General features: G+C 45.5%; 1 protein-coding gene across 2 annotated transcripts; it reads left to right on the top strand.

Moving 5' to 3' along the window:
- The first annotated feature begins 9163 nt into the window (after window positions 1–9163).
- On the top strand, window positions 9164–26027 carry CSRP2 (cysteine and glycine rich protein 2). 2 transcript variants are annotated; one of them, XM_045009152.1, is made up of 6 exons: window positions 9164–9291; window positions 19437–19569; window positions 21974–22142; window positions 24546–24678; window positions 25232–25325; window positions 25717–26027. In XM_045009152.1, exons 2-6 carry the CDS (start codon window positions 19458–19460, stop codon window positions 25791–25793), a joined length of 585 nt encoding a protein of 194 aa, XP_044865087.1. In that variant the 5' UTR covers window positions 9164–9291; window positions 19437–19457; the 3' UTR covers window positions 25794–26027. The 2 variants fall into 2 exon arrangements, with proteins under 2 accessions (XP_044865087.1, XP_044865094.1); XM_045009159.1 differs by having other exon boundaries at window positions 9276–9291; window positions 19451–19569.
- Window positions 26028–26242: the final 215 nt, after the last annotated feature.

Genomic DNA, 26242 nt, shown 5'->3' with positions numbered 1-26242 from the left:
TTGAATATAATAACTTCAATATTTTGCTCAGCTTCTAAAGCTCAATGAGCTTGATAGCATCAGCACCAGCAGTCTGCATGGCACATTACTTCACTAGATGTATTTAGGATTAAATACAAATTGTATGTTTCTTTCATCTTCTTTGTGGGTTTTTGATAAGCCTATAGAAACCTCAACCAGGATTTAAACATGGGGTAGAAAAAACAGAATAAATATAAGACAGCTGCCTTTCCAAGCAATGTATTATAAAGAGTTGCTTAAACAAGGAATTTCACTCCACTCATGCTTCTTTAATGAGGAGCTGAGCCATTTGCAAGAATGTGATTCCTTTACAGCCCTGATCCAACGTAGCTGAATATGTTTTGAAAGCCCACATCTAAGGATTGCAAAACAGTACAGCCTATTTGCAGGTATGTTTCAGAAAAACCGAGGTCTTGTGACTGCGTGTGTAGAGCCCTGCACATATCAGGATCCCATTTAAGTCAATGGGATTCTACCAGGGCATGAGGACCACTGAGCAGAACAGTTTGCTGAATTGGATTCTGAGAATCTGATCCAAAGTTGAAAGATTCCCCTTGATTTCCGTGGGCTTTAGATTTGGCCCTAAGTCAGGGGTGGGCAAACTTTTTGGCCCGAGGGCCACATCTGGGTATGGAAATTGTATGATGAGCCATGAATGCTCACAAAACTGGGGGTTGGGGTGTGGGAGGGGGTGAGGGCTCTGGCTGAGGGTGTGGGCTCTGGGGTGGGGCCAGAAATGAGGAGTTCAGGATGTGGGACAGGGCTCCAGGCTGGGACAGGGGTGTGGGTGGGGGGGTGAGGGCTCTGGTTGGGGATGTGGGCTCTGGGGTGCAGGAGGATGGGACCGAGGGGTTCAGAGGGTGGGAGGGGGATCAAGGCTGGGGCAAGGGGGTGAGGTGTGGGAGGGGGTCGAGATGCAGGCTCCGGGCGGTGCTTACTTCAAGCAGCTTCCAGAAGCAGCGGCATGTCCCCCTTCTGGCGCCTATGTGGAGGCACAGCCAGGCGGCTCTGTGTGCTGCTCCATCTGCAGGTGCCACCCCTGCAGCTCCCGTTGGCCCCATTTGCTGGCCAATGGGAGCTGCAGGAGTGGTGCTTGGGGCAGCATGCGGCGCCCCCTGGCTGCCCGTACGCGTAGGAGCCGGAGGGGGGACATGCCGCTGCTTCTGGGAGCTGCACAGAGCCATGGAACGCGCAGAGTGGGACAAGCCCCTGGCCCCACTCCCTGGCAGGATCGAGGGCCAGATTAAAACACCTGAAGGGCCGGATGCAGACCCCAGGGAGTAGTTTGCCCGCTCCTGCCCTAAGTACTGATGCAGGTCAGCATTAGTTATTATTTAGAACAAAGCTTATCCTTAAAAATAACCTTTTCTAATCTTAAAATCAGGCAAATCTTCAATGAGTGCCAATGCGTGAATAACAAACTACTCTGAAACTATTAGGCATTGAATGTCATGTCATGTATCAGTTGCAAGGTCACTCTGCATAGACTTGAAATAAGGTCACAAATCTGAGCTATGACCTTGATGGTGAGTAGCATCAATGATCTTCATGTAGGTAATATACAGGCAAACAAAGATATGATTGTCTGTAGATTTGATAGACTTGTATTCATTTAGGAGTGGAAGATCATGTAATTCAGTAATGATTAAAAAAGTAAGTGCTCATTGTCACTAGGTGATAATGATTTCCATACAGGTGAAACACATGTAAACAAACAGGGCTTTTTAGATTAGCTAGAATTTTATGAATTTACAAAGAGAACCTCTCAGGTTAGGGGAATTATGTTTAAAAACGTAACTTACTTATACAGAAGCTTCCTTGGACGTATATCTTTAACTAACTCTATATTTTGGAACTTAACAGCTCATTCAAAAGTCACAACCATAGGTCTTTGTACAGTAAACTCTATAATTATGTTGCCTACGCTTCCTTCTTTGTGCATTTGTTCAAGTTTGTTGATTTATCATTAGTTTATATTTTTGTTCAATAAATTAAACAGTTGGTTGGGACTTATGACTGAAAAGCACTACGAAAGAGGAAAAAGCGGTATTAAAATGTAGGCAAATTTAGACAAGGAAAAAGCATTTCTGGTGGGGGGAAATAAAGGTGACACAGCATAAACTGCTTTCTCTCCTCTTTCCCACTAACACTGTGTAAAGCTCACTTTACAATCCCACTTTGCTATGAACGGGTTTTGAGAAATGAATTAAGATACTGAGGATATCACTGAGAAATACTTGGCCTTTAAGGTTAATAGCAATGAGAAGCGCTACTTTTGGCTTTAAAATAATCTTTCATATTAGGGGGGGAGAGATGACTTACAAATCTTTTTATTGTTGTTTTACTGACTACAATATTTCAGCATTCACAAGAATACTTTTATTAATAGTACAAGATGCTTGATTGATTGAAGAAAGGTGTATTTACAATGACACTCCCCTTTAAATCCACATGAAGCCTTGGGCACACACAGGCCAGGTTTTAACTCACCCCAGAGTTCTTTCCTAGCTAACAATGCTCACACAGTTGTGATATTCCACTGCAAGGCAAACACATCGCTCTGGAGTAGAGCTGGTCCAAATCTTGGCCTACTCTTGAATTCCAGCCTGACAGCCAGGCCTCACACTCTGGACATTGGAATCTGGAGTCTCCTTCTTTCTTCTCCTATGTCCAGACTTGGGCGGGCAGGCTGGCTATCCTCTCTAGTTAGTGGGGGTGATGATTGCTTGGCTGGTGGATCTGACTTCTCTTGATGCCCGATGTCTATGGTAGCTGAGACTGTGAGGGATAGCTAGCTGGGTTGGGGACACTCCCTGTGAAGTTGGGTGTTTTTTACGTCAGCTGGGTTCCTGCTGCTAGGAAGCAAAATCTTTCTCCAAACATTGGTTTGGCCCGGCTGTATATGTCAGGATGGCCCTAACCATGTTTGTGAAGGGTATTGAGGAGATGGGGTTGGCTGTTCCAGGTTTGTGAGTCAAGCTTCTAGTCCATCAACTCCTCCTCCTCTTCCCTGTTCCAGTGGCCGCCAGTTTCATTTTCCCGGCCACTGCCCCTGTGCTACTATCTGTCTGAAAGAGGAGCTCCTGATCAAAAGCTCCCAAAATGGCACAGGAGCCAATTATGCTTTTATCACTATTTATATTACTGTGGTGCCTGGAGGCCTCAAACAGGGAGTAGCCTCCCCCACCCAAGTGTTAGGTGTTATACACATATACTGTATAATTTAAAAGTTTTCCCCCACAAAGAATTTACATCTTAGCATAGGGTGTAACTAACAAACAAACAGGGAGGAGAACAAGTAGCAGCAAAACAACCATGTTTATTCAAATAAGCGGTGATTGGAGGGAATGAGCCACCCTGAGCTTGGCTGGGCAGACCTTGTGAGGGTCAAAGGAGGTATCAATGACTGAGACAATGGAGGGAAGGGAGAGGGTCTTAGAGCAGAAGAGAAGTCATGGCCATTGATAGACTGGAAATCACAGAAGGACTGGAAGAGGGGTAGATGAGCAATGTTGAAGGAGGCAGGGTGGAGGTCAGACAGAGAATTCAGCAATGAAGAGTGGGAGACCTGATCCAGGGTTGCAGATTAAACAAGGAGGGGAAGGTAATGAGACAAGGTGCTAGGGGACCAGATGCAAATTTTATCTGTAAAACTTCTGAATGATACAATTTCCTCCCTTTATATGACCTTTGAAAGTACAGAAAATCTCCATTTTTGCTCCCTTGACTGGAAAGTGTATGTGTATCAACAGGAATAGCCAGAATCAACACAAATATATTATGTGGAGAGAAGCAAAACACAGGCAACATGGGTCCTGATTCTTGTTTTCAGACAGAGATTCTACAAAGTAAAGTGAATACAGAGCTATACAAAATTCTCAAATATGCAATACTCTTAATTTTTTTTCTTTTGTGACTGGAGGATTTTGCTGTGTGTCAACACAGTCATTGATGTGTCAACGAACTTATGATTGTCTCCCTTTGCCCTGTAATTATGCCCCTATATTAGACTGACAAAAGATCAAAAGTGGGCAAACTTAGTCATGGAATTAAGTATCAGAGGGGTAGCCGTGTTAGTCTGGTTCTGTAAAAGCAGCAAAGAATCCTGTGGCACCTTATAGACTATCAGACGTTTTGCAGCATGAGCTTTCGTGGGTGAATGCCCACTTCGTCGGATGCAAGAGTGGAAATTTCCAGGGGCAGGTAAATATAAGCAAGCAAGAAGCAAGCTAGAGATAACGAGGTTAGATCAATCAGGGAGGATGAGGCCCTGTTCTAGCAGTTGAGGTGTGAAAACCAAGGGAGGAGAAACTGGTTCTGTAGTTGGCAAGCCATTCACAGTCTTTGTTTAATCCTAAACTGATGGTGTCAAATTTGCAAATGAACTGAAGCTCAGCAGTTTCTCTTAGAAGTCTGGTCCTAAAGTTTCTTTGCTGGAGGATGGCCACCTTAAGATCTGCTATTGTGTGGCAAGGGAGGTTGAAGTGTTCTCCTACAGGTTTTTGTATATTGCCATTCCTAATATCTGATTTGTGTCCATTTATCCTTTTCCTTAGAGACTGTCCAGTTTGGCCGATGTACATAGCAGAGGGGCATTGCTGGCATATGATGGCATATATTACATTGGTGGATGTGCAGGTGAATGAACCAGTGATGGTGTGGCTGATCTGGTTAGGTCCTGTGATGGTGTTGCTGGTGTAGATATGTGGGCAGAGTTGGCATCGAGGTTTGTTGCATGGATTGGTTCCTGAGCTAGAGTTACTATGGTGCGGTGTGCAGTTACTGGTGAGAATATGCTTCAGGTTGGCAGGTTGTCTGTGGGCGAGGACTGGCCTGCCACCCAAGGCCTGTGAAAGTGTGGGATCATTGTCCAGGATGGGCTGTAGATCCCTGATGATGCGTTGGAGGGGTTTTAGCTGGGGACTGTATGTGATGGCCAGTGGAGTCCTGTTGGTTTCTTTCTTGGGCTTCTCTTGCAGTAGGAGGCTTCTGGGTACACGTCTGGCTCTGTTGATCTGTTTCCTTATTTCCTCGTGTGGGTACTGTAGTTTTGAGAATGCTTGGTGGAGATTTTCTAGGTGTTGGTCTCTGTCTGCGGGGTTAGAGCAGATACGGTTGTACCTCAGTGCTTGGCTGTAGACAATGGATCTTGTGGTGTGTCTGGGATGGAAGCTGGAGGCATGAAGGTAGGCATAGCGGTCGGTAGGTTTTCGGTATAGGGTGGTGTTAATGTGACCATCACTTATTAGCGCCGTGGTGTCTAGGAAGTGGACCTCCCGTGTAGATTGGTCCAGGCTGAGGTTGATGGAGGGGTGGAAGCTGTTGAAATCGTGGTGGAATTTTTCCAGAGTCTCCTTCCCATGGGTCCAGATGATGAAGATGTCATCAATGTAGCGTAGGTAGAGAAGGGGTGTGAGTGGACGGGAGCTGAGGAAGCGTTGTTCCAGGTCGGCCATAAAAATATTGGCATATTGTGGGGTCATGCGGGTGCCCATAGCGGTGCCACTGATCTGGAGATATATATTGTCATCAAATTTGAAATAGTTGTGTGTGAGGATAAAGGCACAGAGCTCTGCAACCAGTTGTGCTGTGGCATCATCAGGGATACTGTTCCTGACAGCTTGTATTCCATCAGTGTGTGGGATGTTTGTGTAGAGAGCCTCTACATCCATGGTGGCTAGGATGGTGTTTTCTGGAAGGTCACCAATGCATTGTAGTTTCCTCAGGAAATCAGTAGTGTCACGGAGATAGCTGGGAGTGCTGGTGGCGTAGGGTCTGAGCAGAGAGTCCACATATCCAGACAGTCCTTCAGTGAGAGTTCCAATGCCCAAGATGATGGGGCGTCCAGGATTTCCGGGTTTGTGGATCTTGCTAGAACAGGGCCTCATCTTCCCTGATTGATCTAACCTCGTTATCTCTAGCTTGTTTCTTGCTTGCTTATATTTACCTGTCCCTGGAAATTTCCACTCTTGCATCCGACGAAGTGGGCATTCACCCACGAAAGCTCATGCTGCAAAACGTCTGTTAGTCTATAAGGTGCCACAGGATTCTTTGCTGCTTTCATGGAATTAAGACTGTCAGCTAATTTATCTTAACTCACTCCGCAATGCCTAGCTATTGTACAGATCTCAGCATCTAGTTGCAGTAAGACAAGTTATTAAAAACAGTGCCAGTTGGTTTCTGAATTTCCTTGTGTTAGGTAGTTTCAGACTCTTAACAGAACTGTGAAGTCATTTGATTCTAATTTAGATTTCCTTTGTTTATATTTATAATAGTCTTTAGAAAGCTTTATCAAAAGAAACAACTTCTTAGCATCTGGAGGCAACCCATGGAGAAGTGATAAATATCCTAACTCCAAGCTAGTTCACTGTGGGGCTGGGAGTGGGATTGGTCAGACTACAGGAAATGTGCATTAGGCATGATAAACAGAATCTGGCTCTGTCCCACCCCTCTTCTGTTCTTTTGGTGGAGATCCTTTCTCTTATTGCAGTCTCAAAGGAAGGACATGAAAGTCAGCTAACAAACTGCTTCTTTTTGTTTTACTTTTCTCCCCAAAGCCTGCAGGGCCTCTCATAACATAAATGCTAGCATTTTTTTGTGCTGCATTGCTGTAGAAAATCACTTTGGGGCAGACTGCCATGGTTACTTACAGTGAGTACTACCTTACTCCAAAAGGGAGTAAGCAATGAGTTTCATCATGAAGTAAAGTTCTAAGGAGTGCATAAGTAAGGCAGCAGAATGTGGCCCTTCATCATTCATTGCAGTGAGAAAGAAAAATAATAATAACTGTGAAGGAAAATATCCTCAAGTAACCATCACAAACACAGGCAGAAACTTCTGAACACTAAGTGCTCCTATTATCTCATTCTAATAGGAGAGGCCAACTAGCATTTGTTGTTATTCACATGCCTGTTGTGCATGTAATTTTTAATCTTATAATACGGACAATTTGTGGTCTTTGAACGTGCAGCAGGTGTTGTGCTTCAGGGCTTATTCAAAATGGTGCTATCTGGGTTAATGCCAGTATCAAAAATGCCATTTCACTTTAGAATAATTATAGTGTTTTGTAAGAAAAAAAACACATAAGAGTTTGCTGAGAATATACTCCCTGTGCTGAAATAAGATAAAGAGCACCTTTGTCTGAACACTCTGCTGATTTAGTGTTCAGTTAATAAACAGGGGGAGGTAAACCTTGGCTTCTTCCTGATCAGAGAAAACATTGTAGACCAGGGGTCGGAAACCTTTGGCACGCGGCTTGACAGGGTAAGCACCCTGGCGGGCCGCACCAGTTTGTTTACCTGCTGCATTTGCAGGTTCGGCCAATCGCAGCTCCCACTGGCCGCAGTCCCTTGGCCCATGCCACTTCCCGCCGCCCCCATTGGCCTGGAGCGGCGAACCGCGGCCAGTGGGCACCGTGATTGGCCAAACCTGCCGACACGGCAGGTAAACAAACCGGCCCAGCCCACCAGGGTGCTTATCCTGGCGAGCCGCGTGCCAAAGGTTGCCGACCCCTGCTGTAGACAGAGAGGAATCAAAAGCAATCAACGCACTAGGTCCTGTTATACCAGGGGTCGGCAACCTTTCAGAAGTGGTGTGCCAAGTCTTCATTTATTCACTCTAATTTAAGGTTTCGCATGCCAGTAATACATTTGAACGTTTTTAGAAGGTCTCTTTCTCTAAGTCTATAATATATAACTAAACTATTGTTGTATGGAAAGTAAATAAGGCTCTTAAAATGTTTAAGAAGCTTAATTTAAAATTAAATTAAAATGCAGAGCCCCCCAGGACCCGGGCAGTGTGAATGTCAGTGAAAATCAGCTTGCGTGCCACCTTCGGCACATGTGCCATAGGTTGCCTACCCCTGTGTTATACTAAAGAAGGAGCCATGTTTAAAATGACATTAAAACACAATTCAAGTATGCTCCCAGAGAACTGTTTTCTAACACAGTTTAACTGGGTGGTGTGCACAGAATCAAACATTATTAAAACAATATTCAAAACCCAAGTTCACCACTAGTCAATATGGAACTAACAATTCAGCATATCTTGAGGTGCTGCACTGATGGAGGTGCCACCTTCTGATCAGATATAAATAGGAGGCTGTGTCCATTTGTGGGCAGTAAAGATCCCTCAGCGTTTGTGCAAGAATATGGGGGTTCTAGCCACGGTTAAGTTGTAGTTTGGATAGGTACTTTTCTATATCATTATTGCATATGGGATTTTTCACTTCCTGTCCATCTATCCTGTAACTCAGATGCTACACTGAAGTGGGTTATAGCCCATGAACGCTGGACTCCTGGTTGTTTCTGCTCCAGAAGTGGCTGCATTTCAAAAGATGGGTGGGTGAAGTGATTCATGGCCATATGCCTTTTGTAAAACACCTTCGGATCCTCTTGGATGAAAGGTGCTGTAGAAATGTAAGCTGCTTTGTCTTATTAGCAAATCCCTCTCTTCAGTAACAAAAGGTTATAGGTTACTGACTTTCAAGAGCGGAAAAGTGCTGCTCACACAATTATTTCCTCACTAAGAATACACATTTATCCAAAAATAAGGGTTTTCTGCTAGACAGATTTTCTGCTTTACAGCTTTTTTTTTTTTTAAAGATGTCTACCATCTGATTACCACCATCCTCTGAAGTGGGTGCCGAAGGATCCGTGCTAACGGAGCCTGAGCACTGACTCCAGATGCTTGCCATGGGCTGCTTTGGAGGAAGAAAGCAGAGTGAAACGTGCAGTCTGAAACTGGTTTATTGTGGTCTCCCCGCATTGCAGTTTTAGGCGACATTCAGTCTCGGACCAGCTAGCGACGCTCAGCTGTCTGACACGGCTATGGGGTGGGAGCGGGGAGAGAAGAGGGGGAGGGCCGGGAATAAATCCCCATATCCAATCTACCTAGATTAATACACACCCGGACGGCTGCGGAGTTTTGCAATCCAGCTCCCCAGCTGAGCGCTCCCGGAGCGGCCCGCACGCGGGGCTCAGCGCCTGCAAACTGCGCCCCCAACCTACACGTCCGGGGCTGGGGGGGGGTTTGAAGCTGAGACCTCCGTTAAAGGTCGCCGATGGCTGGGGAGCGGGGCCGGCCAGAGGGCGAGGGGTGGGGGCTGGGGAGTGGCCGCGGAGGCGAGGCGGGGCCGGGCCGGGCTCCCCGCTCTAGCTCCGCCCCGGCCGCGCCAGGACCCTTTAAACAGGCGCCGGGGCGGCTCTAGCCGCGGTTACCGCGAGTGAGTCCAGCCGCGTTCCCGGAGCGGACACGCCGCGCTGCCCTGCGGTGAGTATCCGCCCGGGAGCGGCTGGCGCTCTGCCCGGGGCCGGCGGCGGCTGGCTGCGCGGGCGCTGCAGCGGGGCCCCGCCTTGTGAGCGGGGGTCCGGCCGGTCCGAGGCCGGGTGCCGCCCCGCGAGGTGCCCCGGACACGCGCTCCCGGGGCTGCTCACCGGCCCGCGCGCCCCGCCGCAGGGAGGGCGCGTGTCAGGCTCCCCCGGCCGGCCGGCTTGCGGCGTGGGTCAGAGGCGCGAACCCCCCCGGGACTCCCCGGGTGGCGAGCAGGGGCCCGCGGTGTGGGGCTAGTGCAGAACACGCTGCCGGTGCCGCCTTTCCGCCCCCCCCCCCCGGCAGCCGCTTTCCGCGCAGGGCCTGGCTGGCGGCATTACAGGGGGCTCCCAGAAAAGCCGCAGGGTTCATGACCCCGTGTAGGGCCTCTGAAGCTGAGCCTCTGTCTGCCAGTTCCTAGCGTGACCGCCTTCGCGTGGGGACATCCACTGTCCCCTGCACGGCTCGCTCCCGAGTGCAGTGACTCCTGGGGGAGCCCGGGGCAGACGCGCCTCAGCGAGTAGGCAGTGATTTAAAATGGCTTTCGCTACCTAATGGGAACAAAATACCACCTGTGTGGGTTTTGTTGTCTCCTAGTAAACTAAAGTGCTCCCCACTTCTGGACGCTTTTGCTAAAATATATTGGCTTCATTAGGCTAAGGGCTGGATTTACACCATACATGCCCTCAGGCACAGCATCTTCAGCGTCCACCCTACCTACACCTGGTGTTTGTGTAGCACACACTTTTAGAGAGGTACGGTGCCCCTAGATCGCTGGTGCCCCTGGGCATGTGCCTAATTGGAAATCTGGCCCTGCCTTTCTCCTTGGCCAAATTAAATCCCTGGATATTGGATGGTTAAATAATGCTGATATCTGGGGGGTGCTTGATTAATTAGTATTTTGCTAGAAATACCTTGAGCCTGATGCGCATATATATGTTTGGATATACTAAATTGATACTTGCAATAACTTAGTCTCCTAAAACTATGCTAACTAACCAGCAGTGTCTGTTGGGTAATGGTAGTACAGAATCAGTGGCCCAACTTGTTGTGGGGTAGTGAGATCAACCGTATCATCTTCTTCTATCTATGAATCTTCAATATCATTTGGATATTGCAGAGGGGAGAGAAGGAAGAGTTTACTGCAAAATCACTTAAGAATAGTGGGTCTGGAGGGTTTGCATTTCAGAGTTTGAGTTGACTGAAGGCAGGAAGGTGTGCGTGGACTAACATGCGTAAATTCAAAACATCAGTTTATGAAACAATCTGAATTCTCTTGTTATCTGATACCTGTGGAAAAGAAGCATATACAGGAGAACCTCCGAGTTATGAACACCTCAGGAATGGAGGTTGTTGGTAACTGAAATGTTCCTAATGTTATGGTTGGTCTTTCAAAAGTTTACAAATGAGCATTGACTTAATACAGCTGGGAAACTTCTTTATGCAGAAGAAAAATGCTGCTTTTAACCATCTTAATTTAAATGAAACTAGCACAGAAGAGTTTCTTCACCTTGTCTAATTTTTTTAAACTTTCACTTTGTTTTTTTATTAGTTTACATTCAGTACGGTACTGTATTTGCATTTTATGGGCTTTTTGTTTGTTTCGCTGCTGCTGCCTGATTGATTGTGTACTTCCAGTTCCAAATAAGGTGTGTGGTTGACCAGTCAAGTCCTAACTCTGGTGTTCATAACTCTGAAGTTCCACTTTAGTAGATGTGTACACATAGCATATTAGCCTGCCAAGCTACTGATTACTTAAGTTCCTGGCCAAAACAATTCCATTTTCAACAGGTCTTACTGTGTAACCATTGTGACAAAACAAATTTTGTGTAGTACATGACTAGGAAGGCTTGGTGTGGTCTCTTGTTAAAGCTACTAGAAAAGCTAGTCTGATGTACATCTAAAATTGGCTTGATGTAATATTAGTAGCTTGAAAGATTTCCCCCTTCCCCCAAATAGCATTCTTCACAGAACTTCATAAGCAAGGGATCACTTTTCTGAAGCAGGATTTACTTCCAGAAGCTCAAGTACACAGCAATTATCTAACTATTGAGTGCTGACAGTGTTGTACAAGACAGTTCCTGTCCTAAGACACTTGCATGCTAGTGTGGTTTGTTTTTTTTGAGGGGGAGGAATCTCATGCTACATCAGCCTGTCAGTAGAAACTAGAAATAGTAAATACTTCTAAATACTAAATAGTAAACACTCCACATTTCCCTTTTTCTAGGTTGCCATTTTATGAAAGCATCATAGTTTTTGTTTTTTAAAAAAAACTGCATCGGGGAAAAGTGTCTGAAAGTAGTGCAACATTTTCCAGACTCTAAGGTGAAGTTTTGTTTTTTGTTTTTTGAGGCATTTTTTTGCAGATTGGACAGTTGGGGTGAGGACCCTTGCTATTTTGTCAGGTTCCATGACTGAATGGTTGAACCAGCTCCTTGTGCTCAGTAAACAAACTTGCAGGGCTTCTGCAGGAGATAGTCCTTTCATCCAGTGAAATGTGAAGGAACAGGCATCTTGTGTTGCGGGCATGGGGGGGAATCTCCATTGGCTCAGAGCATCCTAGTTTTGCCCTGCTTTTCCGAACAGGACTCTAAACAGCTCACTGCCCCATGACCTCTCCAATCAGTAGTGAGTGTTTGCGGGCGTGAGGGGGGGTTATTTGGTTGTTTAGTATCGAAGGTGGCTCACTGTGCTCTTATGTGCCATGGGGAGATTGTACTAGTGCATGCTCTTGTAGGGAAGTGTTGTAGTGATAATGCTAGTGTCTGCATACTTGTCGCACCCAACTAGTTGTAGAAGTGGGACAAATATTGAAGTGGAAAAGGGAAAGTGTCAGTTTGGGGGGCACAGCTGAGCAGGAGAAATGAAGTATAGAAATGCTGCATTTTCCCATGGGCTCGGACTCCAAAACCCAGAAACAGTTAATTAGTTGTTTGCAGTTAGCTTAGGAAAAACAACTTGGTCATGAACTGTTCAGCTATGGGAATGTTTCATGCAGCTCTATGTACATTATGTGCATGGGAGTAGCCCCCCTCTTTAGGTTCCTGTTGCTTTAATTGTATAGCTTTTCTGCTCCTGGCTGGCTCTTACAAAACTCTAGTCTTTTGATTGCATCCAGTGGAAACTCCAACCCAGGTATCATTTTTAATGTGTAGCTAATGTAGAAGGCTTCTGGATTGGGAGCTGCCTGGAAGGCATAGCTCTACCCATGCACCTCCTATTGTGTGTGTGCATCTCTTCCTTTGGTAGCAAACAGGGTTAGGCACCTAATTGCAGGGCACAGTAGCTGCCTCTAGGTGTTCTTGAGGCAGCCTCACTGCCTTGATCCCTTTGCATTGCATGGGAGTGTAGCTTAGTGCTTTTCCCCACATGCTGCTGTTTAGCATATTGCCTATTCACCATTCTAGGTAAAATATCTTGATCAATTTTGGCTCTTATGTCCTTCACTAATACATTGAGCCCTCTGTCATCATGGTTAAAACTTCTGAAGGGTTAAAGTTGGCTTCTTTTCCGGACTGCCGCTTAGGCAAGATGTCCTACTTGTGACTCTACACACTGTGCATGTTTAAATGCAAAAAACACGAGTTTGATCTTCAATAAGAATCAAAGCTTTAATGTCAACCACCTACAGAATTTTTGCCCAACCCTCCGACAAATGCTTTACTTAACATAGTATGAAATGTGAGTTCCTAGACCAAACACTGAGCAAGGGCAAGCAAATACTTTTTTAAGGTGTTTTTAATGTAGTATGAAACATCTCAAACACTTATTTATTTTTCAAACAATTGCCTAAATACTAGTGACTGCTAATTTAACCCTATATTCCCGTCAGCGAACATCACCAAACTGGGGAATGGGAGGAGGAGGGTAGTATAGTCATGACTTTCAATGTGGAGTAAATAAGAGCACCACTCTTATTTACAATTACACTTACACTTCAAAGCGCTGCCGCAGCAGCGCTTTGAAGCGCTAAGTGTAGTCAAAGCATCAGCGCTGGGAGAGAGCTCTCCCAGCGCTGTCCGTACTCCACCTCCCTGTGGGGAATAACGGACAGCGCTGGGAGCCGCGCTCCCAGCGCTGGGGCTTTGACTACACTGGCGCTTTGCAGCGCCGCAATTTGCAGCGCTGGAGAGGGTGTGTTTTCACACCCTGCTGCAGCGCTGCAAATTTGTAAGTGTAGCCAAGCCCTGAGAAGGGGTGCAGGGGATAGAATTAAGAACCTCTTGGCAGGCACATACTGGAAGTCCAGGTGTACGCTCCTCTAGAGAGGAGGGTGGCTGCCAAGAACTCATAAAAATGAAAGTTCAGAATTATAGGGTACCATTGGTACAAACATCTGGAAAACTTAGTACCACGTCAATGGCTCTTAAATTCATTAAAGGCCTGCCTGAACTAGCAGAAGGCTTATCAAGTTCTGCAAGCAGCTTTCATGAGCTACAGCATCCTCACTACACTTCTGAGAACTGAAATCAGAATGTTAATCTGCCTGTGGGGCTGTAATGTATAGCATAGCTCATGATGGAGTAAAGTAGACAGAATACATGCTATCTAGCTTTTAATGGAAATAATTGATTTTTAGGGCAGGACTACATATAGTGTTCTCTAGCTATCTGGCCACTCTGAGGTGCTGTATGTGGAACAGATTAACAGACTGCTTCTCACTGAAGTGTCTCTCCTAATCTCGACTGCTTGGGGATGACTTGTGCTGATAGCTCGAGGAATACTGCTGTTGCTGCTATATAAGCTCCTATGGGAATGTTGAAGGGGAGGACAGTTGGCCTTGGTCTCCTCAGGGACACTCACCTTCTTGAAGCACTAACCTTTGTTGAAGTTTGAAAATCAAAAGCCTTAAGAACATCAAATTCTGACTTTAAATTCTGTCTAGGTACTTGCATGGCCTTTATCACAGTATAGTCTCTGAGCTAAGAGGTGAAAACATTATCTATGCATCTTGTAATTCATAATGGATTTTATCCTCTCAGTGCTTCTCTGGGGTATGGCAGTGCTTTCCCTATTTTACAGATGAGGACTAGAGACCCAGGGTAGATTAATTGACTGTCCCAGGAAGGCTGTGACTGAGCTGTGAACCTGGATCTCAGTCCCTGTATACCCCATCACTGGGGCTGTCATTATTAAATATTTTTGTAAGAAAGAAGATGCAATTAAGTGTACGTAAATAGAGAGGTTCAAATGTGAAAATCAAAAACACAAGGCACTGACCTGCCTTTTAACAGTGCCAAAGCCCTGTGAGGCCCAAGAAAGAAGCTTATTTAATAAAATTTTGACTTGGCATGTTCTCTGAGATGCATACGAAGTGGGAAGGAATCTCTCCTCCATTCTGCAGTTAATGTACAAGGGTTTGGAAGAGGAATGCAGCCTCTCTCCCTCTTTCAGAGGACCCTGTTTGCCATGATTGATGTCAGCTGCTGTGTGGTAGCACAGCCAAACACTTGAATAAAAGAAATGGAATCTTAATTTTTAGACTCTACAGTGATGCCAAGAATGACAAATAGTGGTGTCATAAAACAAATCTTACTAGCCTGCTTGGAGTATTTGTTATTACCAACCCATTGAGAAGCAACAGTGCTAAGCTCTTGGAAAGGTTGCACAAATATTTCAGTAATTAAATTAATGTCACCACCATAAATGGAACAGCTACTAAGCCACTTCTGTATTAAACAGAACAGTTCCATAAACCTCTGCTTAAGAATTCGCTTAAGATGTCCCAATTTGAGTTAATCAGTTAATCTTGTTTTCCCACATTCCACTAATGGCTGTTTTTTCCCCTATTGAGCAAAGGTCTCTTAGCAGTTACTTAGCAACATTCCTTTTGTAGGGCATGCTGTCAGTTTCAGGACAAGGGCACCTGTATTTTCCCTTCCGTGATTCCCCTGAAGGGCACCCACTTAAAGGTTTCCAGCTTCCAGCCCTTCCCTCTCCTGGGCAGAGACCTGCATCTCACTTGCTTCTGACTGGATGATTTTTATTTTTATTTTTTTTTCAGGCTGCACAGCTCCCTGATCTACACTGATATATCCCCAGCAAGCCAGTCTGCCTAGAGGCCAGTGCCTACACTTGGCTTTCTCTGCAAGGGCTATGAACAGTGTGTTGCTAGTGGTGATAAGTTGCCACACAGCTCCTTCTAAGCAAGCACGTTTATTCTTGAGGGGGAAAAACATTAGAGACAGCATAGAATAACAATAAAAGAACACCAAAGATTACCCCAATGCCAATCTCGGGTTCTGGTAAGTGTCAGCCTTCAAATCCCACTGCTGGGTTTCCCCTGTGGCTAAAGTTCTGATTGGTCTCTTGATCAGGAACCAGAATGAAGGCCCCAAGTCAGTTTAAGGTCAGTCCATTTATTCCAAAGTCCTTGGTCTGTTGGTCTCTGGAGAATCTGGTTTGAGAGGTTCCCAAGCAGGTGGTACTTCTCTGGAGGTGTTTATAACCTCAGTGCTTTGCCTTAATTATCCCCCCTATTGTTACCACAGCTCCTCAAGGAACTGAAAACCCTGGCCCCATGGAGTGGATATAGTCCTTGGCCTACAAAGATGCATAAACCATTCATATGCTTAATACAGTACAGTTTCCCAAAGATAGTGACTCAGAAGCATTCTTTTGTAGGACACACCATGCTACCCCTCCACAGGTACTGAAAATCAATTTAACTCTAAGGAAGATGGAGCTACTTGAACAGAGCTCCTAATTTTGAATAAGGGCTGCACAATGGGGAAAATGAGCTGAGTTGCTCAAATCTGAAGGTTAAGGATGGAGTTGGAAGCCAAAAGATGGGCAAAGGGGAAGATCTTGTTAGGAGGAGTGTTGCTCTGGTTTTAGGGTTGCCAGGTGTCTAGTTTTCGACCAGAACAGCCGGTCGAAAAGGGATCCTGGTGGCTCTAGTTGGCACTGCCAACCAAGCCGTTAAAAGTCCAGTTGGTGGCGTAGTGGGGGCCTGGGGCTAAGGCAGGGCTCCTTGCCTGCCCTAGCTCCATGCGGCTCCTGGGAGCGGCTGCCAGGTCCCTGCAGCACCTACACACATGGGAGGCTCCAAGAACTGCCCCAGCCCTGTGGGATGGCTCCCATTGGCTAATGGAGCTGTTGGGGTGGCACCTGCAGATGCAAGGACATTATGCGGAGCCTCCCTGGCCATCCATGTGCGTAGGGGCTGTAGGGACCTGGTGGCAGCTTCCTGGGAGCTGCAGTAAGTGCTACTGGGACAATGCACCCCAAACCCTCTCCTGTGTCCCAGCCTTAACTCTTCCTTGACCCCAAACCCCTCATTCCCAGCCCCACCCCAGAGCCTGCACTCCCAGCTGGAGTCCTCGCCTCCCTCCTGCACCCCAACCCCTTGCCCCAGCCTGGTGAAAGTGAGTGGAGGGTGGGGGGGGGGGGGAGCAGGGGGATGGAGGAGGCAGGGCCTTGGAGAAGGGGTGGAGCGGTGGTATTGGGTTTTGTGCAATTAGAAAGTTGGCAACCCTATCTGGCTTGTAAAACAAGTGCGTGGGAAAAGGAAGAATATAAAAGACTAAATGAATGGTGCTTAGCCTAGCTTCTCTTTAGACACCATCATGCCAACTGTGGTGCTCGGGAAGAAACCTTACAGGTCTGCTGAGGTAGGAGTTGGTCATGGTGTATGCATGTCTCTCTTGCTACAGAAATTAACTTTCTTTTAAAATTTTAGCTTTTCAGAACCTTTTTCAAATGTAAACTGAACATAAACCAGTTGTGTGTGTGGTTTTTTTTTCTTTCTGAGTCTATAGGCAGACTGCAGTAGTTCCTCTGCTGCTTATTGGTTTGCCAAGCTGCAAAATGCAATTAAAATACTAGTCAGTCTTACAACTCCAATTCAAAACCCTGCAGACAGCAGTGAAACTGTCAAGAGCGTGGGCGGTGGGGGGAGCCCCCCCTTTGGGGAGACTAGCCCTTCAGCCAGAACCACAAGCCCTCCCACCTGGAGGATGCATTCCCCCTTTGGGTGGAGGTGCCCTGGGCTGGCTGGAGGCCCAAGTGCTCTCCCCTTGACCAGAGGAGTCCCGGGGCAGCTGCACCGCACCTCCCTTCCCCAGACCCCAATTAGGGGTCTCGCTCTCATCAGAAGAAGCTTTTCATATGTCCCATGCAGGTTCTAAAGTGGCTGAGGAGGGGGTATTTGCCATGCCGCATCCTGGGTTCATCAGTAATCTCTCTGGAGTCTAGGAAGCACCAGCTGCAGCCTCCCCTGGCCTATTATACCCACTGCCCATGGCCAAGAGTCATACTGACTACTTGCTACTGCCCTTTGGGGAAAGCAACTAGGAATAGCAAAGACAGGTCTGAAAGTTGGCGGGGGGATATTTCTCCACTTTTTCTTTCTTCACATCCTCCCTGAACAGAAGGTCCTGGATGGGTAGGTGTGTGTATGAGTCCTACTTCCAGCAGTTAGAGGGGAGATGACACTTCAGATGTCATGCCTATCAACCCTCTGACTAATAAGATGGCATCCAAAGCACTGATCAGGGACAGGTCTGCCTCTTCAGTAATTGGAGGTAGCAAGGGAGGCTGAGCTGTGCCAGGGAAGCCTCAACCTTCTCCCCTCCCCCCAAATGTCTATCTCTAATTAGCATAGGGAAACTTTACAGGACCACAAGGCCTGCCTAGCAGCCCTTCGTGCCTTTTGAAAACTTTCCCTATGTCAGTACCATACTGGTGCCGCAATATTTACACATAGATGAAATACTTGTCTTAAAACTACAACATCAGTGGAATTCTGGCTCTGCATTTAAAAAAAACTAACTGGGCCTCCACTGTTGTTCAGTATACAGTCATGGCCCCTGCCCCAAAGAGTTTACAATCTAACAAATGGAAAAAAGGGGGCATGAGGAAACAGCAGCTGAACTCAATTATTTTCTCATTAAAATCCTGACCTTAAATCTGCTTTATAGAGGAGTGCTGTTGCAGTGAGGGAACTAACATTGTCTTTATTACAAGTATCTTGATTGTCTGGAAAATTGCATCTAATGAATAGTTTCATTTGAGAAACAAAATCCAGTTGTCCCAAGGGCCTCCCAGTGTCACCTTAACTGTAGTGCTCTTTTGTTTAAACTGGAAATTTTTTTCAGCAGTTAGCTTTTTGGCATTCATAGAAGTGCCATCCTAGCAGCACCAATTTTCCTTTTATGGCTGTAGGGGGTGGAGTCTCTCCACTATCAAATATTTAAGTATCAAACCAGTAAGTGCAATAACTAAGTTCCTAAAATTTACTATAGCTTAATACGTGACAAGAAATAGTACTACATGCTTGTGGCTGTCAGACATTTTCTTTCACAAAATTCTACTTTGAATATTTAGGCTCTAGCACATACCTGCCTAGTGAAGGTGAGGTTTTTATGTCACTAGCATGAGGATGCCTCAGAAATAATCCCCATTAGCCACTAAATTTCAGACACTAGTTCAGAAAAAAACAAGTCTTTGCATAGTGAATTGCTCTCCAGTGAGGCAAACCTTATGGCTTATGCCATTTTCCAAGGCGCAGACTCTACAGAAAAACAAAATCCCTTTGTTGGCACAATTGGTTGGCTTCCATCAGAAAAGAGAAACAGGATTAATGAAGCATTAGAAACTGAAATTACATCCATCTGGGAGGGTGTTCATTCAAGGTACAGTAAAGCCATTATGCATGTAACTTTGTGCATATCCAATTCATGTAACTTTCAAAATCCTGAACAGGGAATGTAAAATGTGGGTTTTTTGGGAGGCAGTATCTTCTGTTTCCAGGTCTTCTGTTGAATGCACCAAGCAATATTGCATACAACAGTGGGAACTTGGATGTTTAAAGATTTGTTCCCTAAGCTTACTTGGAGGCTCCTGCAGCATTACAGATAAGCCCATAAAGGCTATTTGACCCTATGAGTACTATCTGGGATGTAGAATGTGTTTAGTACTCACAATCTGACTTCTATAGACACTTTCTTATAGAACTAGGCTCAAAACAGCCAAAAATCTGGCAGACCCGCAGCATTGTGTTAAATGACAACAGCTCACAGATTCTTTTGTATTGACTCTGAACTGTACCTGTGAAACAATTCAGTGAACAATCTCAATCTTGCTGCTCTGTCTCTAATTGCTAGTGCATCTTCCGCAGAGTCAGGATGCCGAACTGGGGAGGAGGTAACAAGTGCGGTGCCTGTGGACGAACAGTCTACCACGCTGAAGAGGTTCAGTGTGATGGGAGGAGTTTCCACAGATGCTGCTTTCTCTGCAGTAAGTATTCCGCACACACTGCTTTCTGTGTCGTGCCAACTCTCTTCAGTGAAAGCTTCAGTGGCTCTATTGCATGTCAGACTGAACGGTGTCTGAGCAAGATGCTCTTCTACAAACGTATCCATAGGGGTTATATAATAAAGGCTCTGAGTTGGCACTTGGGAAACTGAATGGCAGTGCAAGTTGACAGAGTGGTCTAGTTTTGGAGGGCACTCAAGAAAGCTATGAATGCTGTCAGACTTAGATTAACTTGCCACCCTTTCCCTTATGCCCCATAAGGACCTCCGTGTCAGAGGGAGAGCTCATCCAGAACCACCGCGAGAGTGTCGGTCTCCTCTGGTGTGGGAGAGTTCATAAAGAGACTTGTTAAACTGCGCCTAGATCTCTCCTTCACAACTTATGTCTGTAAAAGGCCAGGAACATGTTTTGGAGTGAGAAACCTAATGGCACCACAAGAAGGCTGCATTTGTTTACAGTTTTGTAGAGCCAAGCTGCTGCCTCTGAATCTGTTGGAAAGTAGATGGAGGGCTGAAGGAATAATTAAATGAGTCCTCCCTTTCCCGCTTTCACCCAGGTCCATGTAGATTGTGTAGGATATTAAAGCATCAGTAGTTTGGCTGAATTTCTAACTAAATACATGTAGCAGAGCCAAAATCTTAGCTCTCCTTGGCATATGAGCAGAGTCCAAGTTGCTATTTTTCGGTCTAACCAACTCATTCAGGCATCAAAACTAGCTTTTTCTGCTGTAAAGATTGTTGATTAGTTGTAAAAAAGGTAATCTTATAAATTCACCAACTGCCTGTCTAACACAATCAAAGTACTTCAACTCATTGCAAGTATGCAGTGTCACTATGTCCAGCGTTCTGGCCTCGGCCTTCTGGGGACCAGAATTAGGGTTCAGCCTTGGTTTATAGGAAACTACAGTTACAAATGGGAAGACTTTCAAAACTAGCTTGCCACTAATAGATGCAACATCCCATCTGTGTGTGATGATGGGATATAGGTGTGTTCATGTTCCTTTTCCTGGTACTCTACAGCAATTATAACAAATTATTTGGCTGTGGCTCAGTTGGCTTAAGTTCATATTTTATAGAAGTTTCTCCTATTAGAAACTTGGAACATGCAGTCAGACTGTTGGTTTAGTACGTTTCACTCTGAGTGAAGCCAAGGTCATGTTTATGTTTTGCTGAGCTTAAAACATAAAGACTTAGTGTATTTTAAAACTGATTAATTGCTCTTAATTATAAAATGTATCAACTGTCTACAGCAGTGGTTCTCAAACTTCATTTTACCCCCTTCTGACAACAAATTATTACATGACCCCAGGAGAGGGGGAACTGAAGTCTGAGTTCTGCCACCCTGGGTCGGGGGGCGGGGTGCGAAGCCCAAGGGCTTCAGCCCCAGGCAAGGGGGCCTGTAAACTGAGCCCTGCTGCCCAAGGCTGAAGCCCTCAGACTTTGGCCACAGGCCTCGGCAAGTCTAACACCTTCCTCCAGTTTGAGAACCACTGGTCTACTGAATCAATGCAATAAACACAGGTTTCTGTGTATTTTGAAGCTTACAGCTTTTTTTAAGCTAAGTCTTAGAGAACTGGGTTGTAGTTGGGCTTTCAGTCCAACCTGTATCCTGTACAGACCTCAAAATGCTATGACTGAAGGTAGTTACAAGTATTTAGAAGAGGGAAGCAGAAATAGCTGTATTCCTTACTGCTGTGACCTTGGGCAAGTCTCTTAACTTCTGTCCTCCAATCAATCTGCATAATAGATCCAGTTCTTTCTTGCCTGCTAAAATGTTGCTGTTCACACCTGGTTTCATTCTTCCTGAAGCTCTGCATTCCTCAGAAAAGAAGGATCAGCCACTTGCAATAGAAAGATAGTCTATGATGTAATTATTGGGTACTGAAAGCAATCTGGTTCCTGGGTTTACAGTTCTAGTCTGGTATCCATAAAAAGTAAACAGAACCCCAGGATCTATAATAGCATTACAAAAGCTGTGGGGAAGCAGTTTGTCCATGTGAACAGAGGGCTGTGAACTGTCAGACAATTAAATGCTGCTGCTCTGATACAGGTGCTTGTTTCCATGTAACTTGAAGCAAGAGAGGAAATTGCTGACTTTAGTATCTGGTTTTCTGTGCAACCTCATTAATCAAACTACGGCAAGTCTCCATTCTTTAAATATCAGCACCATGAGGGTGGGAGGGAATAGAGCCTCTTGATGAAGCTAAACATAATTCACCAATTCAATAGAGATGCTGCCTCTTCTAATTTTCAGCAGTTCCACAGTTCACTAGGAAGAACTGGGGACAGGGGAACCCATGACATCTGGCATTTGACATTTTTTGGTTTACTTCATGTGCTATGGCTGAAAATGGCCCCTTCTGACAAGCTGAAACTTTTTTCCCCAGTGGTTTGTCGGAAAAACTTAGACAGCACAACTGTAGCAATTCATGACGATGAGGTTTACTGCAAGTCCTGCTATGGAAAAAAGTACGGTCCTAAAGGCTATGGCTATGGCCAAGGAGCAGGCACGCTCAACATGGACAGAGGCGAGAGACTGGGCATCAAGCATGACAAGTAAGTTCAACTCTTCACTATATCTGATGGCAAGATGTACAGTTGGCTTGTGATCTTCATGTTGTGCCAAAGGTTCTTCATGCAGGAATTAAAGGCCAAATGCTCTTACAGATGTATAATGTGGCTGTGTTCTAAACGCACATCAAAATGCCAGTGTATCCCAGAGCAGAATATTGAAGTAGAGAGACTGTGCAGGTCAGAGGAGCACTGAACCCATGATGCCTGTTCCTGCAGTCCTGCTGCATGCAACTTCCAGTGATATCAGTGGGAGTTACCTGTAGGCAAGGATTTCAGGATCAAGCTTTTAATCTTTCTGGATTATTAAAAATTATATTGTGCTGGTTACTGGCTTTATGCAAGTGTAAAGATTACTAAACATGGCTTGTTTAGTATTCAAATCCTACTTACTGGCTGATAGGCTCATACACTATGCTTTGACAAGGTTGTATTCTAGTTATGAATTAAAATAAAGGCAGATTTGAGGTTGTATAGAGATTTAATGTCTACATGGAAAACTTAATCCTGCTCTGTCTAAATTGAAGTGCCTCACTGCATTTCAGTCTTGGGTATAGCAAGTAGCAGGCTAGCTAGTAGCAAAAGTGTGATAGAATGGGTTCTTACAGCAGGCCAGGTCAAAATACTTAGGGCTTGGCTACACTTGAAAGTTGCAGCGCTGGGAGTTACAGCGCTGGTCGTGCAGCTGTGCAAGGCCAGCGCTGGTGTGTGGCCACACTCACAGCTACCAGCGCTGGTGTGTGGCCACATTTGCAGCATTTACAGCGCTGTTGGGAGGGCTGCATTATGGGCAGCTATCCCAGCATTCAAGTGGCAACAACATGCTTTTCAAAAGAGGGGGGTGGAGGGTGGTGTACTGTGACAGGGAGCGGGGAAGATAGAGAGTGGATTTTTGGAGCCAACACTGTGTGTTAGCTTCCCTGGATTGAAAAATCACAAAATGTTCGCGAACCCTTAGTCTTAATTGCAAACAGCCTGCATCCAACGCTGTTTCTCTGTCAAGCAAACTGCTTGCCTCTCATTTGATCGTTCACAGCCAGGTACAGATAGCTCCTGTTTGCTGTGATCAGTGTTTGTTTTTTAGATAAGCAGTTCAACGGAGCTCCGATCGGAGTTCACAACAAAACAAAGAGGCTGCATAACAAAACAATTTAGTTAAAAGCATTCTGGGATATCTCCTTATTCCCTGGAGGCCAATAAAAGCGCTGGTGTGTGTCCACACTTGATGAGCAGCGCTGGATCACCAGCGCTGCAATCGCTACACCCCAACCTGGCCAGGTGTACAGCCAGCGCTGCAGCCAGGGAGTTGCAGCGCTGGATGTGCCTTGCAGGTGTGGACGGTTACTAATTGCAGCGCTGGAAAGCCTCTCCCAGCGCTGCAACTTGCAAGTGTAGCCAAGCCCTTAGAGATGTATCAAAACCTGCTCAGAGTTGGAGTTTGCATCTAAACACAAAATGCCATAACTAGTACACAATTCTGATTTCATGAAAGGCTTAACGTGGACATCTAGTTCCATTAAAGTTCAACTGTGTTAGTAGCTCAGTCTTTCTAAAATTCCAGCTTCTAGATCTTAACAGTTGAGATGTAAATTCTTATGAGGTTGTTCAGTCAGTATCTCCAAATTTAATTTAGAAACTGGCATACTGACTTGGGCAATAGCTCATCAAGTCAGTATCCAGTATTAGATACTACTTTGCGGTGTTTACACCTTCTGGATAACTAGGAAGTATTATGACATGGAGGAAACTTAACATCATGCAGTCATCTAAATACAAGGGTCAGGTAGGCCTATTATGCAAAATTCCCTTAAAATAGCAGCTTCTCAGCATGGAAAACACCATTAATCAAACCAGTTCAGTGTTGATGTGGTGGTCTTTTAAATCAAGATAAGGTGAGGGTGGATTTTAAAGATGCATGCATGTGTCTGGGGCTGCAGTCATTATGGATTCTGGCAAAACCTAGGTGTATTTAGTTGCAAATAACTGAATGTGATAAATACACATTATCTCCCTGCTCTCCTCCTATTTTTTAGAACAGTGTGCCCTTGTAGGGGGCATGGAGGAACATTCAGGAGATATGGCAGGGGGCTGGGAGGGAGGGCCACCCAGCCCATTCTGCCCTCAGCTCAACCCTGGCCCTTGGCTCCTAGCCCCGACCATAGCTCTGGCCACAGCCTTGGCCTCCTCCCCTTCGTCCACCCCTCCCCTCCCCTCCTTAGGAGCTGTAGCCACACTCCCGGCCATGGTTCCCAACTGTGTCTCAAGGGAGAGGAGGTGCAGACAAGGGCAAGGGGCGGGGGTGGGGGTGACATGAAAAGTTTGGGGACCACTGATTTAGAGGGTAAATAGGAGCGCAAGACTGACCTACTATATACCTGTTCCTTCTAGCACACCATCTCCTCACCGACCTACAACAAGTCCAAATACTTCAAAGTTTGCTCAGAAATTTGGAGGTGCAGAGAAATGCTCTAGATGTGGTGATTCTGTTTATGCTGCTGAGAAAGTAATAGGAGCTGGAAAGGTAAAGTAGGATTTCGATCAAGTTCTTTGCTAAATAGGGCGTGGGGGACGGGGAGATGCAATCAAAGGAAGGGTTGGCTCAAAACAGAACTGTTTTGAGCATATTTAGCCAGAAAGAGTCAGGTAGGCCAATTGTGATGCAAAATTCCCTTAGTATAGCAGCTTCTCAGCATGGAAAACACCATTTAATCAAACTGGTTGTGTCATCTAAACCAAGATAGAGGTGAGTGAGGGTTTTAAAGAGAAATGCATGTGGCTGTGGTTGGGACTGCAGTCATGTTAGATTCTGGCAAAACCTAGATGTATTTAGTGTTTTACCTAAAGCATAATACTTCTTTGCTAACTTGCGTCTGAAACAATCTGTTAAAAGAGCTGGTCTCTATCACCAATCATGTCATTTCATTATCTAAGTGAGAAACCAAAAACGCCTCAAGTAGGATCCTGCTTTAGGCTACAGGAGTCTGTACCTATCTCTATTTAAATGTTACTTTCAAGAGTCTCTCTCGTACCTAATGTGTCTAGTAAATACGACTTGTACTCTTTGCTTCTCTTAGCCTTGGCACAAAAACTGTTTCCGATGTGCTAAGTGTGGGAAGAGTCTAGAATCCACAACCCTGACAGAGAAAGAAGGTGAAATTTATTGTAAAGGTAAGATGAAGTAACATGCATGAACCAACTGCTTACAGTTCAGAGTAACATGCTCTAAACAGCAGAGATGTTCAGTTCAGATCTGGAGTCATTCTGGGGTGGGAATCCTGTGCTGACATCTGATAAGGATTCCTTCATTTTGACAGGGTTGGGACACTTAGCACTGCAGTATGGCTCAAAATTCTTCTGCAACCATGCAATATTACTTAGTGATGCTGTTCTGTTTGAGGTATAGTTAAATGGCTCTAAATGCTCTATTCTCCAGCATCCTTCCATGAACATTGCTTTGGAGCACGCAGACTGCTGAGCAGTCCTGAGCAATAGAAGTCAAGTAACTTGCAGGCATCCGAACATGTCTTTCTGAAAAAGTTTGTGTTTTTTTTCCTTTCAGGCTGCTATGCAAAGAACTTTGGCCCCAAAGGATTTGGATATGGCCAGGGAGCAGGTGCCCTTGTTCATGCTCAGTGAAGGAGTAAAATCCAAGGCTGATCATGATTCACTGAGATGCCTTCTCTGCAACAAGGCACAGCTTAAGTGTTACTAGTTACTGTGAAACTGACACTAGTGTATTATAATATTGCTTAGATCGAGCTTTTACCCAATGCTAAAGCACTACGTATTTCTCTATTTTTCTCATGCACCACATGTTAATGAACACTATATTAGCACTGTCATTCCACTTCAATAAAGCTTTGCGTATTGTGACTTTGTTTTTGTTTAGCCTGCTTCCACTCTGCCTCACCAGTATAAAGAGCTTGAGCCCAGTGCTGGATTAAGGGCTTGGCTACACTTAGAAATTTGCAGCGCTGCAGCAGGGTGTGAAAACACCCTCTCCAGCGCTGCAAATTGCGGCGTTGCAAAGCGCCAGTGTAGTCAAAGCCCTAGGGCTGTCAGTTATTCCCCACAGGGAGGTGGAG

The sequence above is a fragment of the Mauremys mutica genome, chromosome 1 (genome assembly GCF_020497125.1).
Source record: "Mauremys mutica isolate MM-2020 ecotype Southern chromosome 1, ASM2049712v1, whole genome shotgun sequence".
In the NCBI taxonomy this organism is placed as follows: Eukaryota; Metazoa; Chordata; order Testudines; family Geoemydidae; genus Mauremys; species Mauremys mutica.
The sequence above is the reverse complement of the archived record's forward strand: the minus strand, read 5'-3'. Positions and strand labels throughout refer to the sequence as shown.